This window comes from Canis lupus, chromosome 13 (assembly GCF_011100685.1).
Source record: "Canis lupus familiaris isolate Mischka breed German Shepherd chromosome 13, alternate assembly UU_Cfam_GSD_1.0, whole genome shotgun sequence".
NCBI lineage: Eukaryota > Metazoa > Chordata > Mammalia > Carnivora > Canidae > Canis > Canis lupus.
Window position 1 is genome coordinate 60300763 of NC_049234.1, and position 21728 is coordinate 60322490.

General features: G+C 34.5%; 1 protein-coding gene across 2 annotated transcripts in view; it reads right to left on the reverse strand.

Moving 5' to 3' along the window:
• Window positions 1-21698, reverse strand: part of SULT1D1 (sulfotransferase family, cytosolic, 1D, member 1) — a 36255-nt gene extending 14557 nt beyond the window's left edge. For both annotated transcript variants that reach the window (XM_038556239.1, XM_038556240.1), the window contains exons 1-2: window positions 21545-21698; window positions 1812-1969 (exon numbers count right to left, since the gene is read on the reverse strand). In XM_038556239.1, the coding sequence (XP_038412167.1) occupies window positions 1812-1959 (148 nt within the window). In that variant the 5' untranslated portion in view covers window positions 1960-1969; window positions 21545-21698. The remainder of the gene's footprint in view (window positions 1-1811; window positions 1970-21544) is intronic.
• Between the last annotated feature and the right edge of the window lie 30 nt (window positions 21699-21728).

Genomic DNA, 21728 nt, shown 5'->3' on the forward strand with positions numbered 1-21728 from the left:
CAAAGAAAGAGAGGCAGAGACATAGGCAGAGGGAGAAGCAGGCTCCCTGTAGGGACCCTGATGTGGGACTTGATCCCAGGGCCACAGGATCATGACCTGAGCCAAGGGGTGGGTGAGCCAAGTACTGAGCCACCCAGGTGCCCCTTCCTTATCCCTAAATCATTAGTATGAGACTATCTCTCTCATCCTTATAACACAGACTATTACAGTGCTAAGAAAAAAGGTGGGTCAAATTGATACTATCCTTGAAGATTTTGTAGTCTGAAGAAAAAGAGACCTATATTCCAAAGTACAGTAGAATACATTTCATTTCCTGTCGGTGGATGGCTCAAATTGTAGCCACTGAAATCTAATGGAAAGAAATGCCATTTTAGCTATGCTTCAAATTGGAAATGTTGATATTCTGTAATTTTTGCAAAAAAAAAAAAAAAAAAAAGAAGCACATGATTTGCCTCATATATGGAGTAAGTTAGCTTGGATCCTTTACAACAAAATTAACAAGGAATCGATATATTAATAACTTTAAGACATGTTCTCAACAGTTAGTAAAAGAAAAAAAAATCAAAGAAAAAAATGACCACATAATTATTTTATGTGTAGCCATCTAGCCACCTATCTTTTAATATGACAGAAGAAATCCAGCTTCAAAGAGCACTTTCATAAATGAATTGTTTGTATAATGGTACCTTCCAAAGGTGATTTTAATGGTTTCCTGCTTGCGAGCATAATTTTTAAAATAACAACAACAAAAAGATGCATGTGCATTTTTCTCTAGGTGCCTTGCCTTTTCTCAACTTGTATCTCAACAAGGAGATGAAAGGTAGTTTGGGTCCCAAACAATTTGGGCTTGGTGAATCAGCTCGGAGAGCAATGTAAATAGTAAGAAAGAAAAAACAAAGCTTTTACCAAAACAAGTTTGTTTTCTATTTCTTCAAAGGTCTGTATTGTACATTTGCTTATTTCCTGATAGGTTTCCTGGAGTATTATAATTTTGATATTACAACCTTCAAAAATTCAGGTGTTTCTTCCCAGGCTTTGTTACATAGCCCTATGTAGTATTTTTAATATTTATAATATAAAAACATTAGTAGTCAATGTACTTATTAAAAACTTCTTGTCCTTAATTCCTTTAAGAAATGAAGGAGAAATATAAAGGAAAGTAGACTTTAGAGAATTTAGCAATTGGAACGGTTGATTGATTAGGAGCTCAAGTAAGTTAATTGGATAAAAGGCAAGAGAAAACCAATTATCTGATATCTCTCTGACCTTTATCACTGGATAAATTAGAAGACTGTCATAAAAAGATCTGGAAAAATAAAAATTATTGATTCTTATTGAGTCATCTTAATTTCTCCTTTCTGAGATCATCTATTAAGGTCAGCAGCTGTTTAACTTTGTAACAAAATATTTCTAAATGCATTTATAAAATAAAAATTTTAAAATAATAAAATATTAACATTTTACAAAATATATTTAAAATACAATAGATAAAATATGTAAACATCGAAATGCATAGAAGGTATAGGTATGTAATTCCAATGTATCCAAATCATCTAAGATATGCAGTTTTAAGAATTTTTATTTGAATTTGAAAAGGAAAATAAAATGACAGCATCACTTTTCCCACAGGTTAGCCCCCATTCATTTGCAGGCCTTTTAGAATAGTCAGTTTATCTGATTTGAGACAAAATTCTCCCGGCAACTGCTACTGCATTCCCTTGACTAATGATTAGAAGATCAGTGGGCTTATATATATGGGTCTATGTGTAAAAGTACGCATCAGTGAGTACAAATAAATAAAAAGATCATACCAGATTTGGGGTAGGTTGAGATCAGAAGGTCATCAGGTCGGGCCTCAAATGACTCCACCTGGGACCACTCCTCAGCAATGCTCCAGAAGAGGGGGACACCCTGAACATCCACTAACTCCCTCCGGTAGATATCCGGCTTCTTGTCCATTTTTCAGAAACTAGATTTTAAACAAAGGGAAGCATGTTAAGAAGTCTTTGTTTTAATAACATTAATAAAAGTAAAAATAAATTGGGGCTCCTGGGTGGCTCAGGTAGTTAAGCATCTGCCTTAGGCTCAGATCATGATCCCAGGGTCCTGGGATAGAGCTCTAAGGCTCCCTGCTGAACGGGGGAGTCTGTTTCTCCCATTCCCTCTGTCACTCCCCACCCCTGTTCCTGCTGTCTCTCTCTTTCTTCTCTCTTCTCTCAAGTAAATAAATGAAATCCTTAAAAAATAGATATTTTATTAAATAAATTAGTTGTATTACTATAGATCCAACAGCACTAGATCACATTCCTGTGCATTAAGAAAGAGTGGAAGAAGGAAGAGTGTCAAAATTAATAAGATCTCACAGGATTTATTTCATATATGCTGTTTACATGTTAAATATCATCAGCACTTTCCATTGGTATATTGAATTATACACCTCATTTCCTCAGGCAAAGATTGCTGGGATAGATAACAAAAGCACTGGACTTTGGAGTAAGGGGAGTGTAACCAACGTGCTGCCCATTCATTGCAGGGAGGATTTAAACAAGCCCCATAACTGCACTGGGTCTTCTTAACTGAAAACTGAAGAGTAGCTTAACACAGTACTTCCTTCCTTTAAGTTACTAGCTGTGACAGGTAAATTATTCTATCTAAATTATATGTAACAGACCACAAGGAGGAGACCACAGAGGAGGGGTGGGAAAGAGGAACTGACACCAAGGCTGGGTAAAAGAAACAAACTGGAGGTAGGTGAAGTATTGGAGATAGAGTGCTCTGATGAACTTGAACACTGGTGACATGTCATTTCCTATTCTGAGCATTGCTCTAATGAAGATACTTTCATATCTTTTTAGCTCTCCTTATAAGAAGTGGAAGAGCTTGGATATATATCCTAAGTCCTACTTCAAAAGATGTTGTTTTCCCAATTTCACAGGAACCGAAGCAGTTATTCTGCTTTCTCTGTAGTTCTAGAAAAACAGAGACTTTCCAACAAGCTCAGGTTTATGAGGCTTCATGAGGCCCACCAGCACTTGCTGAACCTCTCTTCTCAGATTAAAATCAGAAGTCTCTGGAGTCAGTGGCCATGATTTAACCTGCACCTTTTCTGATATGCGATTTCTTACCTTCATTTCTTTTCAAGTCTTCCAACTCCACCCCTATCCTGCCTCATGCAAAATACTTTTTATTTTAAAAAGTTACAAAGATACAGGATACAAAAACAATATACAAAAATCTTTTGTGTTCTATACACTAACAAACTATCAGGAAAATTAATTAAGAGGACAACCCATTTATAATCGCATCAAAAATGATACCTCAGAATAAATTTAACAAAGAGGTAAAAGAACTGTACACTGAAAACTATACAACATTAATGAAATAAATTGAAGAAGACACAAATAAATGGAAAGATATTCTGTGTTCACAGATTGTAAAAATTAATATTGTTAAAATGTCCATACTACCCAGGCTAATCCCAGCTATATTCTTCACTATGTCAAAATGTATCATAGAACAAAAGAGGAAATGTGCAAGTCCTTGCTTGGCTAGCTACCAACTTTTCGTTTTCTAGAACAAAGTGTTGTTGCTATTGATTTTGTTATTTGTTCTGCTTTGTTTTTCATTACACTTGTACGTACTAACATAAAGGACAATGTTGTGAAGGCAAAAATAATTAATTCAAAAATACTTATTGAATATCTGGCAGACACTGTGCACTGTGGAATCTAATGAATATAAAAACTTGTGGCTATCTTCATGGTCCTTAGAAGTGAGGGGGAAAGATAGATACTGACCAAACAATCATACCAACAAGTTGAAATTTTCATTGGTGGTAAGTGCTATGAAGCAGAGATATATCTATAAATAGAAGGAACTTGACAGAGTCAAGCTGCTTAGAAATGTTTGCCCTGGGAAATAAGTGAGAATTAATCTGGAGAAGAGGCGAAATTCCCAGCCAGGAAAAAAGCACATGCAATCACCTTAAGCTGACAAAGAAAAATAAGGCCTATGAGCATGGAGCGCTGATGAGGAGTGTGTAAATACTTTGCCAAATTATGTGGTAAGAAACTAGAGACTTCAGGATTTTTTTTCTGTGTAATTAAGCGTGTCTGAGATATAGTAGGTTTCTGGCTCTTCTCCACCCAAACAAGAGAGCCCATTGACCTGCCACCAGGCATAATTTTAACAATAGTTCTGTCCTAATATGAGAGGGTAGTAATACATTAGTGGTTCTGGGATGTTCCTGAGCATCACTGGGAAGGAGTATATATTTAAATATTATTATTATTTTGCTCTTACCAAAAGTCTTGGGATTTATAAATACCACAGAGTTCCAATACAATAGGTAATAAATATTAAGTTGATTCTTGGGTTTGCCAGACCTCAAAAGTAAATTTGTGACAGCACTGGGTTATGATTTGATGGTATTGGTACTACCATATTTCCTGTTAATATTTGTTACTTTGGGGATCCCTGGATGGCTCAGCGGTTTAGTTCCTGCCTTCAGCCCAGGGCGTGATCCTGGACACCCGGGATCGAGTCCCACATCAGGCTCCCTGCATGGAGCCTGCTTCACTCTCTGCCTGTCTCTCTGCCTCTCTCTTTCTCTGCGTCTCTCATGAATAAATAAATAAAATTTTTAAAAAAAATTGTTACTTTTCAAGGGTATCTGCCTGTGAAAAGAAAGCATAAGAAATATAAGAAACAAAGTTTTAAAAGTTCATGGTTAGACATCCCCCCGCCCCCCAGCTGATAAATAACATTCTTTTTTTTTTTTTAAATAGTATTTGCTGGGAAGTACTGGGTACCAAACACTGTTGCCAGGCAAGACTGTGGCAGAGAAAATGCCATGTATTCACAACACCTTTGTCGCTTTGTAAGCCAAGGGAGCTCTTCTCTAAGTGCTAAGTGGGAGGCTATGCAAAACATGAATCATTCAATAAATTAGATCTTAAAATTTATTCCGTTGAATTTTGTTTCTTAACAGATTTGAGAGCCAAAGTGAATGACATTCAGGGACAAGAAACACAGGTATAACATCCAAAAGCCCTTTTGAGTTCACTGTTTTTCTTGCCCTTGCCCTTTCAGAGGCCTGTTGGTAAGTCCTCTTGGTTTCAGCTCTGTTCTTGCATTCAAGCCATTGATCTAATTGGCTTTCCAGTCCAGGGTTAGTAAGTCAGTCTAGACTCACAGGAGGCTTTAATGGAGCACGTCCCTAGCCCTTGATTCAGTCCATAAGACCATGTTGGAATCTCTTCCCCAGTTCCAGAATAAAGTCCTTATTTACTGGAGTTTACTGGTTTGGTCCTTTCCCCATTTCCTGCCCAGTCTCCCTGAATGGAGTCTGCTGGTTCAGTCCACATTCAGGATTGCTGATGTAGTGCATGGGGACTTCTCTTGGCCAGTCCACAATGACACTTTTTGATTACTGCAGGTGTGTTAAGGTGCACAAGTTTGCTTGTCTTGTTTTGTGTAAATAAAGGCTTTGCTAGAGGGATTTTGGAGACCAAAAATATATAAAAATTAGTGGGCACAGGTTGAAGTAGAAGCCAGCAAAATGTAATTTTTTTTCTCATTAAAAACATAAATTCAATTAATTAACATATAGTGTATTATTGGTTTCATAGGTAGAGTTCAGTGATTCATCAAGCTTATATAATACCCAGTGCTCATTATATCACATGCCCTCCTTAATGTCCATCACCCAATCACCGCATCTCCCTACCCCCTGCTCCTCCAGCAACCTTCAGTTTGTTTCCTATGATTAAGAGTCTTTCATGGTGTGTCTCCCTCTCTGATTTCATCTTTTTTTTTTCTCTTTCCCTATGATCCTCTGTTTTGTTTCTTAAATTTCACATATGAGTGGGATCATATGATAGCTGTCTTTCTCTGACTTATTGCGCTTAGCATCATACCTTCTAGTTCCATCCATGTTGTTGCAAATGGCAAGATTTCTTTTTTTTTTTGATGGCTGAGTAGTATTCCATTGTATGTATGTCTTCTTTATCCATTCATCTGTCAATGGACATCTCAGGTCTTTCCGTAGTTTGGTTATTGTGGACATTGCTGCTATAAATTAGGTTGCAAGTGCTCAAGTAGTTGTAATTACTGGGTTGTAGGGTAGCTTTTTTTTTTTTTTAACTTTTTGAGGAATCCTCATATTGTTTTCTGGAGTGGCTGTACCAGCTTGCATTCCCACCAGCAGTGTGAGAGGGTTCCCCTTTCTCCACATCCTTGCCAACATCTGTTGTTTCCTGACTTGTTAACTGTAGCCATTTTTACTGGTGTGAGGTGGTATCTCATTGTGGTTTTGATTTGTACTATCCTGCTGCCAAATGATGTGAAGCATTTTTTCATGCCTATTGGCCATTTGTATGTCTTCTTTGGAGAAATATCTGTTCATGTTTTCTGCCCATTTCTTGACTGGATTATTTGGTTTTGAGTGTTGAGTTTCTTAAGTTTTTTTTTTATAGATTTTTGGATACTAGCTCTTTTCTGATAAGACATTTTCAGATATCTTCTCACATTCTGTTGTCTTTTGGTTTTGTTGGCTGCTTTCTTTGCTGTGCAAAAGATTTTAATCTTGATGACGTCCCAATAGTTCATTTTTGCCTTAGCTTCCCTTTCCTTTGGAGACATGTCTAGAAAGAGGTTGCTGAGGTCAAGGTCACAGGGGTTGCTGCCTGAGTTCTCCTCTAGGATTTCGAAGGATTCCTGTCTCACATTTAGGTCTTTCATCCATTTTGAGTCTATTTTTATGTATGGTATTAGGAAATGGTACAGTTTCATTCTGCATGTGGCAAAAGGTAAAAATTCTTACCAGAATCAGTTCTTCCTTTTCTTTTGTTTTCTTTTTTTTTATATTTTCATATAATTTTAATTTAAAAAAAATAGACTCCAAATGTCTATAGTAATATATTGAGTAAAAAAATAAAAAAAAAACAAGAGGGAAATGTGCATAATTTATCTTAATGAATGGTGTATATGGTATTTTTTTAAATTACTATTAAATATCTAAAATTCCCCTACCTTCTACTTGATAGTAGTATAATAATCTGGCTTAAAAAATCAGCATGCCATAAAACAAGCTAATGTTAATATCACAATTAATGTAATTTTTCTATTATCCATTTATTTATCTATTTTTTATTTCAAGTTTTTATTTAAATTCTAGTTAGCTAACATATACTGTAATATTGGTTTCAGGAGTAGAATTTAGTGATTCATCACTTACACAAAACACTCAGCACTAGGGGCACCTGGGTAGCTCAGTCAGTTAATTCGCTGCCTTTGACTCAGGCCATAATCCCAGGGTCCTGCATGTAGTCCCATGTCAGGCTCCCTGCTTCTCCCTCTCCCTTGGTGGCTCCCCTTGCTTGTGCTTTCTCTCTCTCTCCCTCTCATTCTCTGTCAAATAAATAAATAAAATCTTAAAAAAAAACCCACCCAGTGCTCGTCATAATAAGTGCCCTATTTAATACTCATCACCCATTTAGCCCATCCCCTTGCCCATCTCCCCTCCATCAACCCTCAGTTTGTTCTCTATAGTTAAGAGTTTCTTACAGTCTGTTTCCCTCCCTTTTCCCCCCTTCCTCTATATTCATCAGTTTTGTTTCTTAAATTCCACATGTGAGTGAAATCATATGGCATTTGTCTTTCTCTGACTTATTTCTCTTTGAATCAATTCTTCCTAATCTCTGTTTGTAGTGTTCAGTAGAGATTGCAAAGTAAAATATCACATTACCTTTCCTTTCCAAATCCAAACCCATTGTTCATTGAACTTTTCTATCTCAGGGGTAGCTATGATGTTCTTGCTTGTCTCATTTGCATAACTATGCTTGGCTTTCTGCCTGCCCAGATCTTGCAGGTTGTTGATTTTGTTTTGTTTTGTTTTTTTGCTATTTTGTAAGTGACTCTGGTTTTTGAGAAGATGATATTATTTGCACCGTCTTTAAGGACCCATCTTACACCTGAGAGGCGTTATTCAATATTGTCAGAAATATTTAAAATTTAAAAAAAATATGCAGAGGGAAAGAAGCAAATTGAGGATAATATGATATACAGATCAACCTAAAATGTCACTTAAGTTACTACTTTATTCTTTCTGGAATTGAGAAAAAACTATACTCCTCTTACAAATCCTTTTGCAAAACAAAAGTTAGCTCTAGAAGCAATTCTTTTCAGCAGCATTTATATCTGCTTATTTTTCTAAAATCCTTTTGGTAAGCTCAAACTTTAAAGTTGAGCTAAATTAAATAAGTTAAGTTAAATTAATACCTAGATAATTTCCAAATATGACAAAATACTAAAACATTAATTACTGAACCTAGGTATATCTACTTTTGGCTTCTTATTGCAGAGAAACTAAAAGATATTTGGATGTGTTAATACTACATTGGGAAACTGAAAAAGGCATATGCTTTTAGCAATTATGAAGTATATTCATAAATTTGCCAATCTAAAGAATTCTGGTATAGCAAACAGTTCACAATTGCTTATTTCTTAGTTTTCATTAGAAATTATGGTTTCTAAAGGTTAAAATTTCTAATTAATATATGTAATTAAAGCTACTAGAAATAAGAAACATGTCTCTTTTTGCCAGTAAAATATGATGTATTTTTAGTAAGAGAAGGTTTGAGAAAAGAAATGCATTTTTTGTTGTTGTTGAGGGAAAAGAAAGTAATTTCATCCTAAAGCAAGGCTGGTTGTTTAAAGAGAAAACAAAGGAAAAAATCATAATGTTAAAAAAAAAAGTTGTAGAAGGTCTTGGGAAAAGAATTTTGAGAGGGAATTTATTTTATTTTATTTTATTTTATTTTATTTTATTTTATTTTATTTTATATTTTATTTTATTTTTAAAGATTTCATTTATTTATTCATGAGAGACACAGAAGGAGGTAGAGACATAGGCAGAGGGAGAAGCAGGCTCCCCGCAGGAGCCCAATCCAGGACTCAATCCCAGGACCCGGGATTACGACTTGAGCCAAAGGCAGACACTCAACCACTGAGCTACCCAGGAACCTGAGAGGAAATTTTAATATAAATATATAAAGCTAATATAATTATTATGTTTCATATATTATAGTTAATAAAAATATAATAAGCTAGCTAAGATTAAAATGAATTTATTTAAAAGTGAGTTTAAATATCAAAAGTAAGCTAGTACAAAATTAAAATTTAGTTTTCTCTGTGCTAATGGACAAAATTTTCTTGGACTTTTGGCCTCCAGTAAAAGTTTATTTATCTTTTAAGTACTGCTTCATAATAATTTGTGATCCTATTTAGGGAAGTGCTATAAAACTTTTTAATAATTTTTTGACAAACTTTTTTTTAAGATTTTATTTATTTATTCATGAGAGACACACAGAGAGAGAGAGAGAGGCAGAGACACAGGCAGAGGGAGAAGCAGGCTCCATGCAGGGAGCATGACATGGGGCTCGATCCCAGGTCTCCAGGATCACGCCCTGGGCTGCAGGCGGCACTAAACCGCTGAGCCACCCAGGGATCCCCTTTGTTCTGAGCTCTAGACCTATTTATTCAACTGCCATTGCCCATTTTTATCCAAGTGTTCCTCAATTTCTTCAAATTCACTAACCACAGTTTAACTCATTAGCCTTGTTCTCCACTAACCAGTTCTCATCCTGGATTCTTTGTGTAACTCATTTTATCCCACCATTCATGTAAAAAATCTATTAAGTCATCTTAGATTCTACCTTCTTCTTGAATCTCCTAAATCCAACTGTCTCACAGATCTGATTATTTTTATCTTTCATGTATTCCTGGGAAAAGCATCTTCTTTTTATGAACTAGCTTAGTGGTCTAGACTATAACGTCTCTAGATACATTTGCCAGATCTGTCACGTACTACCACTGTGACACTGGGCAAATCATAAACCCAAGTTTCAATTTCCTAATCTTAAAACAGAAGTAATGATTTATTTAGTTTATAGAGCTATTGTGATGGTGAAATGAGATGATGGATATAATGTGTATATTGATAAGACATGGGGTATATTTGGTAAGTAGTAGCCATTATTAATATTATCATTATTACAATTGCCTCCAAATTTGCCTTGATTTTGTCCTTTTCATCATCCACCCTGTACTGTAGCAATGATCTTAAAACTAGTTTTAGTTTCTTATCTCCAAGCTCAGTTCCTCCCCTCCACATGCCAACTACAAGTGGGATCTCTAAAACTGGCCCCAAAATCGAAAGGATAGAGTTGAAAGAGCTTTTCCCCGGTTTTCACATCAACCTCTGTGACCCTCTGTTTATCTCTTCCTCATTTGGACATTAGATGTACATATCTACATCTGTATAGATATCTCCACATCTAGCTATTGCACCTGCATTTTCTGTCTTTGAGCTGATACTCTTGTGTATCTGAAACTCATTCATTCCTCAAAATCTTGCACAAATTTCACATCCTCTGAGAAGACTTCCTCATGACCTAAAGACAAAATTAATTACTGTCTTTTCTCCATTTCCATATCCTTAATATACTGATACTATTTTACATATTTAGTGTGTTTACAATGTCTGTTTCCCTAGTTAGAATTTTAGATTCATTGTCCCAATATTGGAACATATATTTGATTCTGTAATTCTAAAGTTTTCACTTTATTGATGTTAATAAATGTATATTAAAATAAAATGAAGCTTCTGTAGTATTCTAGGTAGAATAATCAGAGATTAGTTTTTTATCTTACCACTGTAATTTTAATTATTAAGCTAGCACTTTGGGATATGCTGAGAAGTATCAGTAGATCATAAACTCAATCAACAAGAAACTTACATTCTAAATCATTATTCAAAATGCACACCCATTTACACACATGTACACAGACACACAGCCCTGCTTTTAGTGCACATATTTTGTTATTTGCACCTCATAAAAACCTTCTAAATCCTATTATACCCATTTACAAAGGGGAAATTAACACAGAGAAACTTAAGTAATTTGCCCCGGGCACACTGTCAGTGGTGGCAGGACTGGGTTTGAACCCAGATAGTTTGACTGTAGGACCAGTGATCTTAATCACTATTCTATACTACCTTGTAATATAAACACTGAAGACTTAAATTCTAATATAAAATGACATTTAAAAAGTGTCCAATAATGTGGAAGTGGTCACCAGATCTGTAGTACAAATGGTGTGATTTGATTTTGACCATGAGATTTAGCTAATTAAAGATACAGAAGAATATTCTAGGTAGAAAAGAGGAAAACATAGTATTCCTTTTGGTCAATATCTCACACACAATAAAGTGCTTTATAAATACATAGAGATATTATTTACTAAAATGCATATGAAATGATTTTTAGAAAAACTGAATCATGTTAATGATTTAATAGTTTATCCTCATTTACTCATATATTTTATCTGATTGTATAAAATTTTATTTGGAACGATTTCTAACAGGAGAAATTGTACATTTTTAACTTTGTTTCATGTGTGAAAATTATATAATGAAATGTTTTAATTTATATACACTTTTTTGTAACTTTTGCAATATTTGTGTTTTTAATGATATTTGGTTATTTTAGATAAAGGTGAACTAATTACATGTCTGTATTTTAATATCTCCTAAATCTGATTCAGATTTTGCATGACTTCAATATTCTAAATTAGCATTATGACTCCTAAAAAAGCCCAAGTTAAAGTATTTGTGTAAAATATGCAGTCAAATTTAACTTACCTTTAAACTCTCAAGAGCTTTAAATGAGTATCCTAAAGTTAAGAATTAGAGCCAAAAAATCATTAGAAGAATAATACCTTCGAGTTGCATATGACTTACTATGTGAGAGAAATTGAGTTGGTGAGAGCTCAGGATATGTTGAAATGAGATGGTTGTTTCCCTTAGGTCTCTTTTGTTTACTTCTCTGAAAATGTCCCTTGGAATATAACTTCCTCTGGAAGGTAATTATAAGCCCTTGGAAACTCCTTAATATTCTTCACACTGATAAAAGTCAATGTTAGCCTATCTTAACCTGAACAAAACAATTGACTTTCATGCCCATTACTGAGTTAAAATAATGAAATATTTTACCTGAGGATATGATGTGCTTTAATCATAAAAAAAATAATATTAAACTCATAATAGTCAATACATTATTCTCCTGGGAAGTGATAATATTTTGATATTCAACAAATTCTTGACCTAAATGGGATAAATTTTATTAACTTTTTTAAATGTATAAAAACTCACTATTTTAACAATAGAAATACTATATATGTGAGTCTCTTAATGGTCAAAATGATCACTCCAGTTTGTTTCACCTCTAACATGATACTTCTAAGTAAAATGAACATTCTCTGTTTGCCCAACTATATGCTTTAAGTCACAACAGTAGGAACAAGAAAGGGGGGAGCTATTTAACAGAACACTCCTCTATTACCAACAAATTCTGTTAGGATACTACTAAGTAAAATGATGCTTTGTTTTTATCAAAACTCAAAGTGCACATTTAAAAAAGCTTCTCATTTATAAAATATCAAAAATAATACAGAGTATTCTGCATTTTTCACATGACCCTTGCCGTTTATCAGTGTAATCAATTATCCAATTATGTGCCTTTTGATGGTTGTTTTTAGTTTGTTTGCTGTATATGTAGAAATGAGGCCATGTTCTTTTCCCACACATTATATCTTACAAATGATCTTGGTTTATATTATCAAAACAAATGGCTAAAGTAACATGGGTTAACATTAAGGTGTAATGTATGAAGAATATTAAGATTTATGTGCACTTATAGGCATTAGAATTTCCATATTGTCTATTTCCACTCCAACTTAATAATAGCTCTGAAATTCATATCACCATTGGAAATTTCAGAGTTTAAGTAACTTACCCTATGACACAAAATGTATATTCAGTAAAATCAGATTTCAAATCCTGGGTATTAACACATCTAATGTGTGAAAACACTCAGCTTTGTTGCTGGAAAGGCCACTGTTAGAAAAGTCTAGAACTTACCAACAATGTGGCTTTGGGCAAGGGAACAGTTCTGAGCATCCAATTCTTTATCTGACCAGATATTACCCATTTCACAGAATCATTGTCATTGTGTCATTGTCATTATTATAATCTCATAAATGAAACTAACAGGAATTTAAATAAAACTTGAAAAAATCTCATAAATGAAGCAAGTTAATTATATGAAATGCAGCATGCTGTCTGGCATGTACTTCTAATAGTGTTATCATATTATCACCATTTATACCATCAAATTCTCAAAATTCACTCTCTTTTTAAAATTTCAATCCTGATTCAAATCATAAAAAAAAAAAAATACATTCTCTTTCACCTGGAGAACAATTCTACATACTTGATTCAGTCCCAAAAAAGAGATTAGGAGCCTAAATTTTTATATTTAATCTGTGCTTTATAATCAGTCTTGAAAAAGTTATTAACCTTAAAAGTGCTTGCTACTTGAGATAATCGCACTTGCCTGTCTCCTCCATCTCATACAGATATTCCCAAAATAAATGTACTCTATTACTTGATATCCTCAGGCAATTCTTTGTACTTAGGCAGGAAGTACTGGATGCCGTTTGCTACCAAGCACTCTTTTATTGCCAGGATCATTTAATGTAAGTATTTGATGGTAAAGAGTTAATTATACTCTTCTCCATTTGGGATCCCCCGGGGCCTAATAAAATCCAGAAAACTGCTCTTCAGTACCATAGTAATGAAAGAGATCAGTGAGGTCATCATCTCAGTCCCTGAAAACATAAACAACTCTGCTTTGTAATAGGGTTGGCTTGTTTGTAAGCCTAAATGAAATATGTGTTAGGAATAGGATAACAAATGTATCTTCCTCAAAAATATAATTGTGTATGTGTGTGCTTGTCTTTGTTTCTTTTTTAAAAATCGATTTTTCTGTCACCTTGGTGCTATATGATTTTACCTGAAAAGTAGGAGTTTTGGATTTCTCCTGCAGAGAAATAGTCAATATCTGCAGAGTTGGTTAGAAAGTTAAACAAATTTTCCTATTTTTGTAAGATAAAAAATAGGCAAGGGCAGATGGGAGAAAGTAGAGAAATAAACATTTAAGGAGCACATAAAATGGATTGGAGCCATTTTTCAAAAGGATCTTTCAAGTGTGATTTTGAATAATTTATGTAAATTTTATTTGCCATATTGTCCTCATCTGTAAAATGGGAATTATTTTATGTCCCATCACATTGGATAGTTGTAAGAATTAAATGAGTAAAGTACTTGAAACATGTCAATATGCTTGACAAAGTAAAGATCAATGAAATATTAACAATAAAAAAGTAACTATAATAATAATTCACCTTTTAGTAATATTTGAGATAGATATTATTTACCTTTCTCTTAAGAAAAGGAAACTGAAGCTTAGAGATTTATGAGCAACTCCTAAAGTCAAACAACACGTACATAGTGACATAAGGAATCAACCACGGACAATAATTTCTCTGACATCAGCCATAGCACCATTTTTCTAGGTATGCCTTCTAAGGCAAGGGAAACAAAACAAAAATAAACTATTAGGATTACATCAAAATAAAAAGCTGTTGAACAGCAAAAGAAACCACCACCACCAACAAAAAACAACCTATTGAATAGGAGAAGATATTTGCAAATGATACATACAATAAGAGGTTAATATCCAAAATATAAAAGGATTTATACAACTCAATACCAAACAAAAAAAACAAAAAACAACCCTAAGCCAGCTGTTTAAAAAATAGGCAGAGGACTTGAATAAATATTTTTCCAAACAGAACATACAGATGGCCAACAGACTCATGAAATGATGCTCAACCTCACTAATCATCAGGCAAATTCAAATCAAAGCCACAATGAGCTATTACTTTACAATACTTAGAATGGCTAAAATCAAAATGACAAGAAACAAGTGTTGGTGAGGATGTGAAGAAAAAGGAATCCATGTACATTGTTGGTGGGAATGTATTATTTGTGCAGCCAGTGCAGAAAAACGTATGGAGTTTCCTCAAAAAATTAAAAATAGAAATACCATATGATCCAATAACTCCAAAATTGGGTATTTTCCCAAAGAAAACAAAAACACCAGTTTGAAAAGCTAAATGCTTATCCTATGTTTATTGTAACATTATCTACAATAGCCAAGATATGGAAACAACTTAAGTGTACATCAATAGACAAATGGATAAAGAGGATGTAGAATATTTCTCAGCCATAAAAAAAGATGAGATTGTGCCATTTGACACAATATGGATGGACCTAGTGTGTATTATGCTAAGTGAAATAAGTTGGAGAATACCACATGATTCAAATCTAAAATTAAAAAAAAAAGGAGAATAAACAAACAAAAAGCAAATCAGAACTATAAATACAGAGAACAAATTGATGGTTACCAGAAGGGATGGGGGTGGGGGTGGGCAAAATGGTGAAAGAGTGAGGGAGATATGGGCTTCTAGATATGAAATGAATATATCATGGGAATAAAAGGTATAGCATAAGGAATAGGCAATGATATTTTAATCATGATGTAATAAGACAGATGGTATCTACACTTGTGGTGAACATAGCATAGTGTCTAAACTTGTCAAATCACTGAGTTGTACTCCTGAAATTAACTTAACACTGTATATTATCTATACTCAAAACCAGTCATAACCAGTTTCATGGATTCTGAAGACCATCCTGTTCCTTTTTTGTTTTTTGTTGTTGTTGTTTTTCAATGAGTAATCAGGGTTTTTTTTTTTTCTTTAATTTAATATGAAAGCATTTAAATTTCTGAATTTATCCCTGGCCAGTTTTGGCCAAATCCCAGAGACTTTAATATTTCTAGTTTTTATTATTTACTATATAATTTGTATTTAATTATATGATGATTACTAACCCAATAGAGTATTTTAAGGAAAATATATTTAATTCAGCTTTAAATTGTTAATTTAATTTGTTTTATTTTACAATTTTTAATTAGATTCTCTATTTGTTGGTCTAGAAGATGTAAACATCATAAATTGTGTATTTCATATGTGATTTTGATTCCATGTTAATACATGGTCATTTTGCTGCAAGTTGTATTATTTATTGTAGTATAAGCATAAATGTGTGTGTTTATATATGTATATATATACAAATGAGTTCAATATCATATTTTTAAATTTTCAAACTATTTTTAAAATTTAATCTCTCAGATTAATATTGTGTAATACTTCCCTCTGTACGTTTCTGTCAATTTCTCTCAAAACTTTTAACATCCACAGTATGTGAGTTTTTCTTTTTACTTTGAATATATGCTCTCTGAAATATAAAATGGTGATTGTGTTTATTATGTAATATAATATTTATTATCATAGATTCACCTAATACTTGATCTTTTTTGACTAGGGGTTTATCTATCTTATTAATTCTTTCAAAGACCATGCTCCTATCTGGTTTCATTAATCTGTTCTACAGTTCTTCTGGTCTCTATTTCATTGAGTTCTGCTCTATTCTTTATTATCTCTCTTCTGCTGTTTGATTTAGGCTTTATTTGCTGTTCTTTCTCCAGTTCCTTTAGGGGTAAGGTTAGCTTGTGTATTTGAGATTTTTCCAATTTTTTGAGGGAGGCTTCTATTGAGATGTATTTCCCTCTTTGAACTGCCTTTGCTGTATCCCAAATATTTTGAACAGTTATGCTTTCATTTTCATTAGTTTCCATGAAACTTTTTAATTCTTCTCTAATTTCTTGGTTGACCTATTCATATTTTAGTAGATGCTCTTTAATCTCCAAGTGTTTGAGTTCCTTCCAAATTTCTTCTTGTGATTGATTCTAGTTTCAAAGCATTGTGGTCTGAAAATATGCAGGGGATAATCCCAATCTTTTGGTATCAGTTAGGATCTGATTTGTGACCCAGCATGTGGTCTATTCTGGAGAAAATTCCATGTGCACAGAAGAAGAATGTGTACTCAGTTGTATTAGGATGGAATGTTCTGTATATATCTGTGAATTCCATTTGGTTCAGTGTGTTATTCAAGGCTCTTATTTCTTTGGTGATCCTCTGCTTAGAAGATCTGTCCTTTGTGGGGAGTGCTGTGTTGAAGTCTCCTACTATTAGTGTATTATTATCTATGTATATCTTTACTTTGGTAACCAATTGATTGATATAATTGGCTGATCCCACATTAGGGGCATAAATATTCATAATCGTTAGGTCTCCTTGTTGGATAGGCCTTTTAAGTATGGTTTAGTGTCCCCCTTCATCTCTTTCTACAATCTTTGGTTTAAAATCTAATTTATCCAATATGAGGATTGCTACTTCAGTTTTCTTTTGAGGACCATATACATGGTAAAAATTGTTCTTCGTTGCCTCATTTTCGGTCTAGAGATGTCCTTAGGTCTAAAATGAATCTCTTGTTGACAGCATATAGATAGATCTTGCTTTTTTATCCAGTCTGATACCCTGTGTCTTTTGATGGGATCATTTAGCCCATTCACATTCAGAGTAACTATTTAAAAAGTTATGAATTTAGTGTCATAGCATTACCTATATAGTCCCTGTTCCTGAGGATTGTTTCCTTGGGTTCCCTCCTTTGCTTATAGGGTCCCCCTTAATATTTCTTGCAAAGCTGGTTTGGTGGTCACATATTCTTTCAGTTTCTGTTTATCCTGGAAGCTCTTTATCTCTCCTTCTATTCTAAATGACAGCCTTGCCAGGTAAAGTATTCTTGGCTGCATGAAAGAATATTGGAAATTTTTAACCTAAAAGATAAACAAATCATAAGGGAGAAACCTTGAGATCTATATACTATTTTTCCTCAGTCCTGGAGTTTCCAGGGCTGCTTGGTCAATAAACTTGCTCATCCCTTGTTTTTCCATCTGGCCTTCTCGAGGAGGGGCCTGCTATACTGACTCTTAGGTGTCTGTGCCTGGGTAGAGATACCCCATCTCTTTTTGGGCTCAGTGTGAGCTGTTTATCCTGTGAGACCTTTGTTCCCTAGAGGCCACACCTCTCCCAGGTGAAATGCGAAAAGAAAAAAATTAAAATGGCGGTGGCCAGATCTCTAGTTCCGGAGCCAAGAGCTCCCCATGTGTACTGAACTGCAGTTTCTCAGTGCACACTGGCTCAGATCCTCCTGGGGGCAGGCGTGGGAGCCCTGATTCATACAAATTGGAGGGCAGCTAACAGTGGGAGAACTTTCATCATCCTGTGCACTCCCTGGTTCTGCCTCTCCTGGAGGGAACAGAGGATAGCCCAATTCTGTTTGTTGCCAAGCCCTGGAGTAGAGAGTGCTCAGCTGTTAGACTATGGACTGTGCATCCGGTACACCTCTTCCAGATGACCTGGGAGGGTTGCTGTGTTCCAGTCCTTTACCAGGACCTAGGACATCATCAGTCCCACAACCTGACCTCGGTTTGCAGTTTATGACACAAGTTGAGCTTTCTTCCTGCCGCCCCTATTCTTACTGTGTATCTGAGATATTGAGACTTCACTGACCTCCTGTGATTCTTCCCTATTTCCCTACTGAGCACTTTTCAGGCAGGAGAGACTTTCTCAGGAGCAAATTCTAAAGGTCCTGATTATATGCTGCCCTTCTTTCCTGCAGCAGCTTATAGAGGCTCTTTACCCTCCTCCCCTACATTTATCTTCTGATATACCCCCTCTGTTTCTCTTCTCCACATTCCTACTTTATCAGAAGTGATCACTTTTCTCTCTGTAGCATTCCAGCTGTTCTCACTTTACATCTCAGGTTGAATTCATTGATGTTCAGGATGGTCTGAAAGTTATCTAGGTAAGTTTGGGGGACCAGAGAAAAGGAGGACCCCCTACTCTTCCACCATCTTGCCTCTTCCCTTACTTCATCATTTTTGTTTTGACTCCTGTCTTATGAGATAATAGCATTGTTATTTTTTTGGCCTCTATTTGTTTTCTGTTTCTAAACTCATCCTTTAAAAATTGATATATGGGGCAACCTGGGTGGCTCAGCGGTTTAGCACCGCTTTCTGCCCAGGGTGTGATCCTGGAGACCCAGGATCAAGTCCCACGTAGGGCTCCCTGCATGGAGCCTGCTTCTCCCTCTGCCTGTGTCTCTGCCTCTCTCTCTTTCTCTCTGTGTGTGTCTTAAATCAATCAATCAATCAATCAATAAAAATAAAAAATAAAAATTGAAAAAAAAATAAAAAAAAAAAAAATTGATATATGATATGTGTATGATATATACACATATATATTTATTCTGTCTGAATGTTAAACCAATTCAAGCACTTCTGTTAACAGAAGCATTTCATCATTCTCCTTTAAAATGTTTCCTTCTTCCTTGTCTGTCTACAACTTCCATGAGAAATGTAATTTTTGTAGCAAAACATTCTTTGGAGGCTAGGATACAAAATTCCCAGTCTTTGAGAAATAATGACATTTATACAGGCTGAAAGCATTGATTTCTGCTAACTTGAGAAGACTGGAGTTATATCAAGCCTTAAATCTACATTGCCAAGAGATATCCCATCTCTTTTTGGGCTCAGTGTGAGCTGTTTATCCTGTGAGACCTTTGTTCCCTAGAGGCCACACATGATGTAATCCATACACATTAGCCTTGCAGGGCAGAAAACAGGATGGAATCTGGAGGGGGACAACTAAAGTTGTCCATAGGGAGCTGGATGAGACCTAAAGAAAATCACCTGGGCAATGTCCGATCCCTTATCAATAAATCTTTTCCAAAACATTGAGTTTCTTTTCTCTAGGGAAGATTAGTGTTTTCTCCACTACTCCTCCTCCTCCTCTCTAAAGTCTATTCTCAGGATGTGGTACTATGAGATTCGATGAGATGTGTACATTGTGAAGCTTAGTAAAGCTTCAGTCCTTCATAGAAGTAGATGACTTTGTCTTACTTGTGCATCTTAGACTGGAACATATTAGGTTCTGCCTGGACACAGATCCTTGAAAGTATTCTACAAATTTATAAAAGCTTTGGAAAGCTACTTCCTAATGACTTTTGAAATCAATTTCAAACTCTTTCAAGTTTATTTCTATCAAGTTTCAGAACACAAGAGGAAGTTGCTCTTAGATGCAATGAAGAAAGATATAAATTTGCCAACATTCCAAAGAAAACAGAGTCCAATTGTTGTTGAAAAATACCCTCTGCGTACTCTGAGCTATCACAAAATTCTAACTGAGTCATGCGACCCCAAGTGAACTTTTTTTTTAACCACATAAAATGCTTCTTTTAGTCTTTTAGTATATCTGGAACTTTAGGTGTCATATAATATCACAGGCTTCAACTACTTGTCCCCATATTCAGTGGGGGATATAATAAAAGTGAAGTTCAATATAGTTTTATAAATATTGATAACCAAAAATCTACATACCAAAAAGTAAAAATATAATTTTGGCACATTTTCAGAACACTTGGGCTTATAAATGTTCATGCACCTGAGGAAAATATTTCTATCTTTTTAGAAAAATGAAAGTGACTGTAAACATTTATCCACTTAAAAACTTGTATTGACTGGTCACAGGAATTAGCCTAAATAGATTAATCTGACTTACTAGAATTGCTTCAATTTAAAATATTTGGCTTTTTATCTGTTATTAAAATATAATGCTAAATATTCTTATTACTACAATTTAATGATGTAAAATAACTTCTCTCCTGATGTGGGGTTCTTAGAATATTGCTTTGATAATAAATCAACTAGATATAGAAAAGACCATTCTGAAGTGATTATAGAAGGGTGCATTTAAAAAAAATAACATATCTCAAATTTTGTTTCAAAACTTTTAAGAGGGGATCTCTGGGTGGCTCAGCAGTTTAGTGTCTGCCTTCAGCCCAGGGAGTGATCTTGGAGTCCCGGGATCGAGTCCCACATCAGGATCTGTGCATGGAGCATACTTCTCCCTCTGCCTGTGTCTCTGCCTCTCTCTCTCTCTCTCTCTCTCTCTCTCTCTGTGTGTCTCTCATGAATAAATAAATAAATCTTTAAAAAAAAAGAAAGATACCTTTAAGAAAGTAATAAATTTCTAGAAATTGAAGAACACATTACTGTAGTGGTTCTCTAAAGATAAAAAAGATCACATATGAATTGTAGTGAAAAACATGCCACATAATCAAATTACTTTTGGAAAAAGAAAATAAGGTAGTTATCAATGGAAAATGAATTTATCTAACTCTATCTATACAATACAATTCTTTGGTAATCTCAAGAAGTAAACCAAAGCTGACTTGTATCTGATTGTATATAGATCTGATCTTCATATTGTTACATAAAGATTTTTAAATAATTTAACCTAGCCGTGAACCATACAAGAATATTTCTTTGAACTAAACAGAAATACTGAGAAGATGGAAGACTAATAGCCTTTAAAAATATTTTTAGCTTTATGAAGCTAAAATTAGCAGACTACCTCACACAATCTTAAATATGAAAAATAATCCTGTGAATTTATGATAGAAAATCTGGACCTAAGAATTTCTGAATATTTCTGTTTTTATAACAAAACATCCACACTAGAATTTTCCATTTCTCATTTTCTAATTTTTCAGTTGTTAAATTTAGTTTTATACAAAATATGGGCACTTTAAAGTTGATGAATTACTTACCAGATGCCTGTCTTGAAGAACTAGAGGTCCAGATTTTGTTTCTACAGGAATTGGTTACTGGAAATTTCCCTCTCTATATTGTTCAGTCAGCCAAGATAATCTGTTTTAAGCATTAAGAGGGCAAAAGAAGTCTGTAGAGCTGTATGAGGTTAATGATTAACTTTACAAAGACTGCAATTGGTTT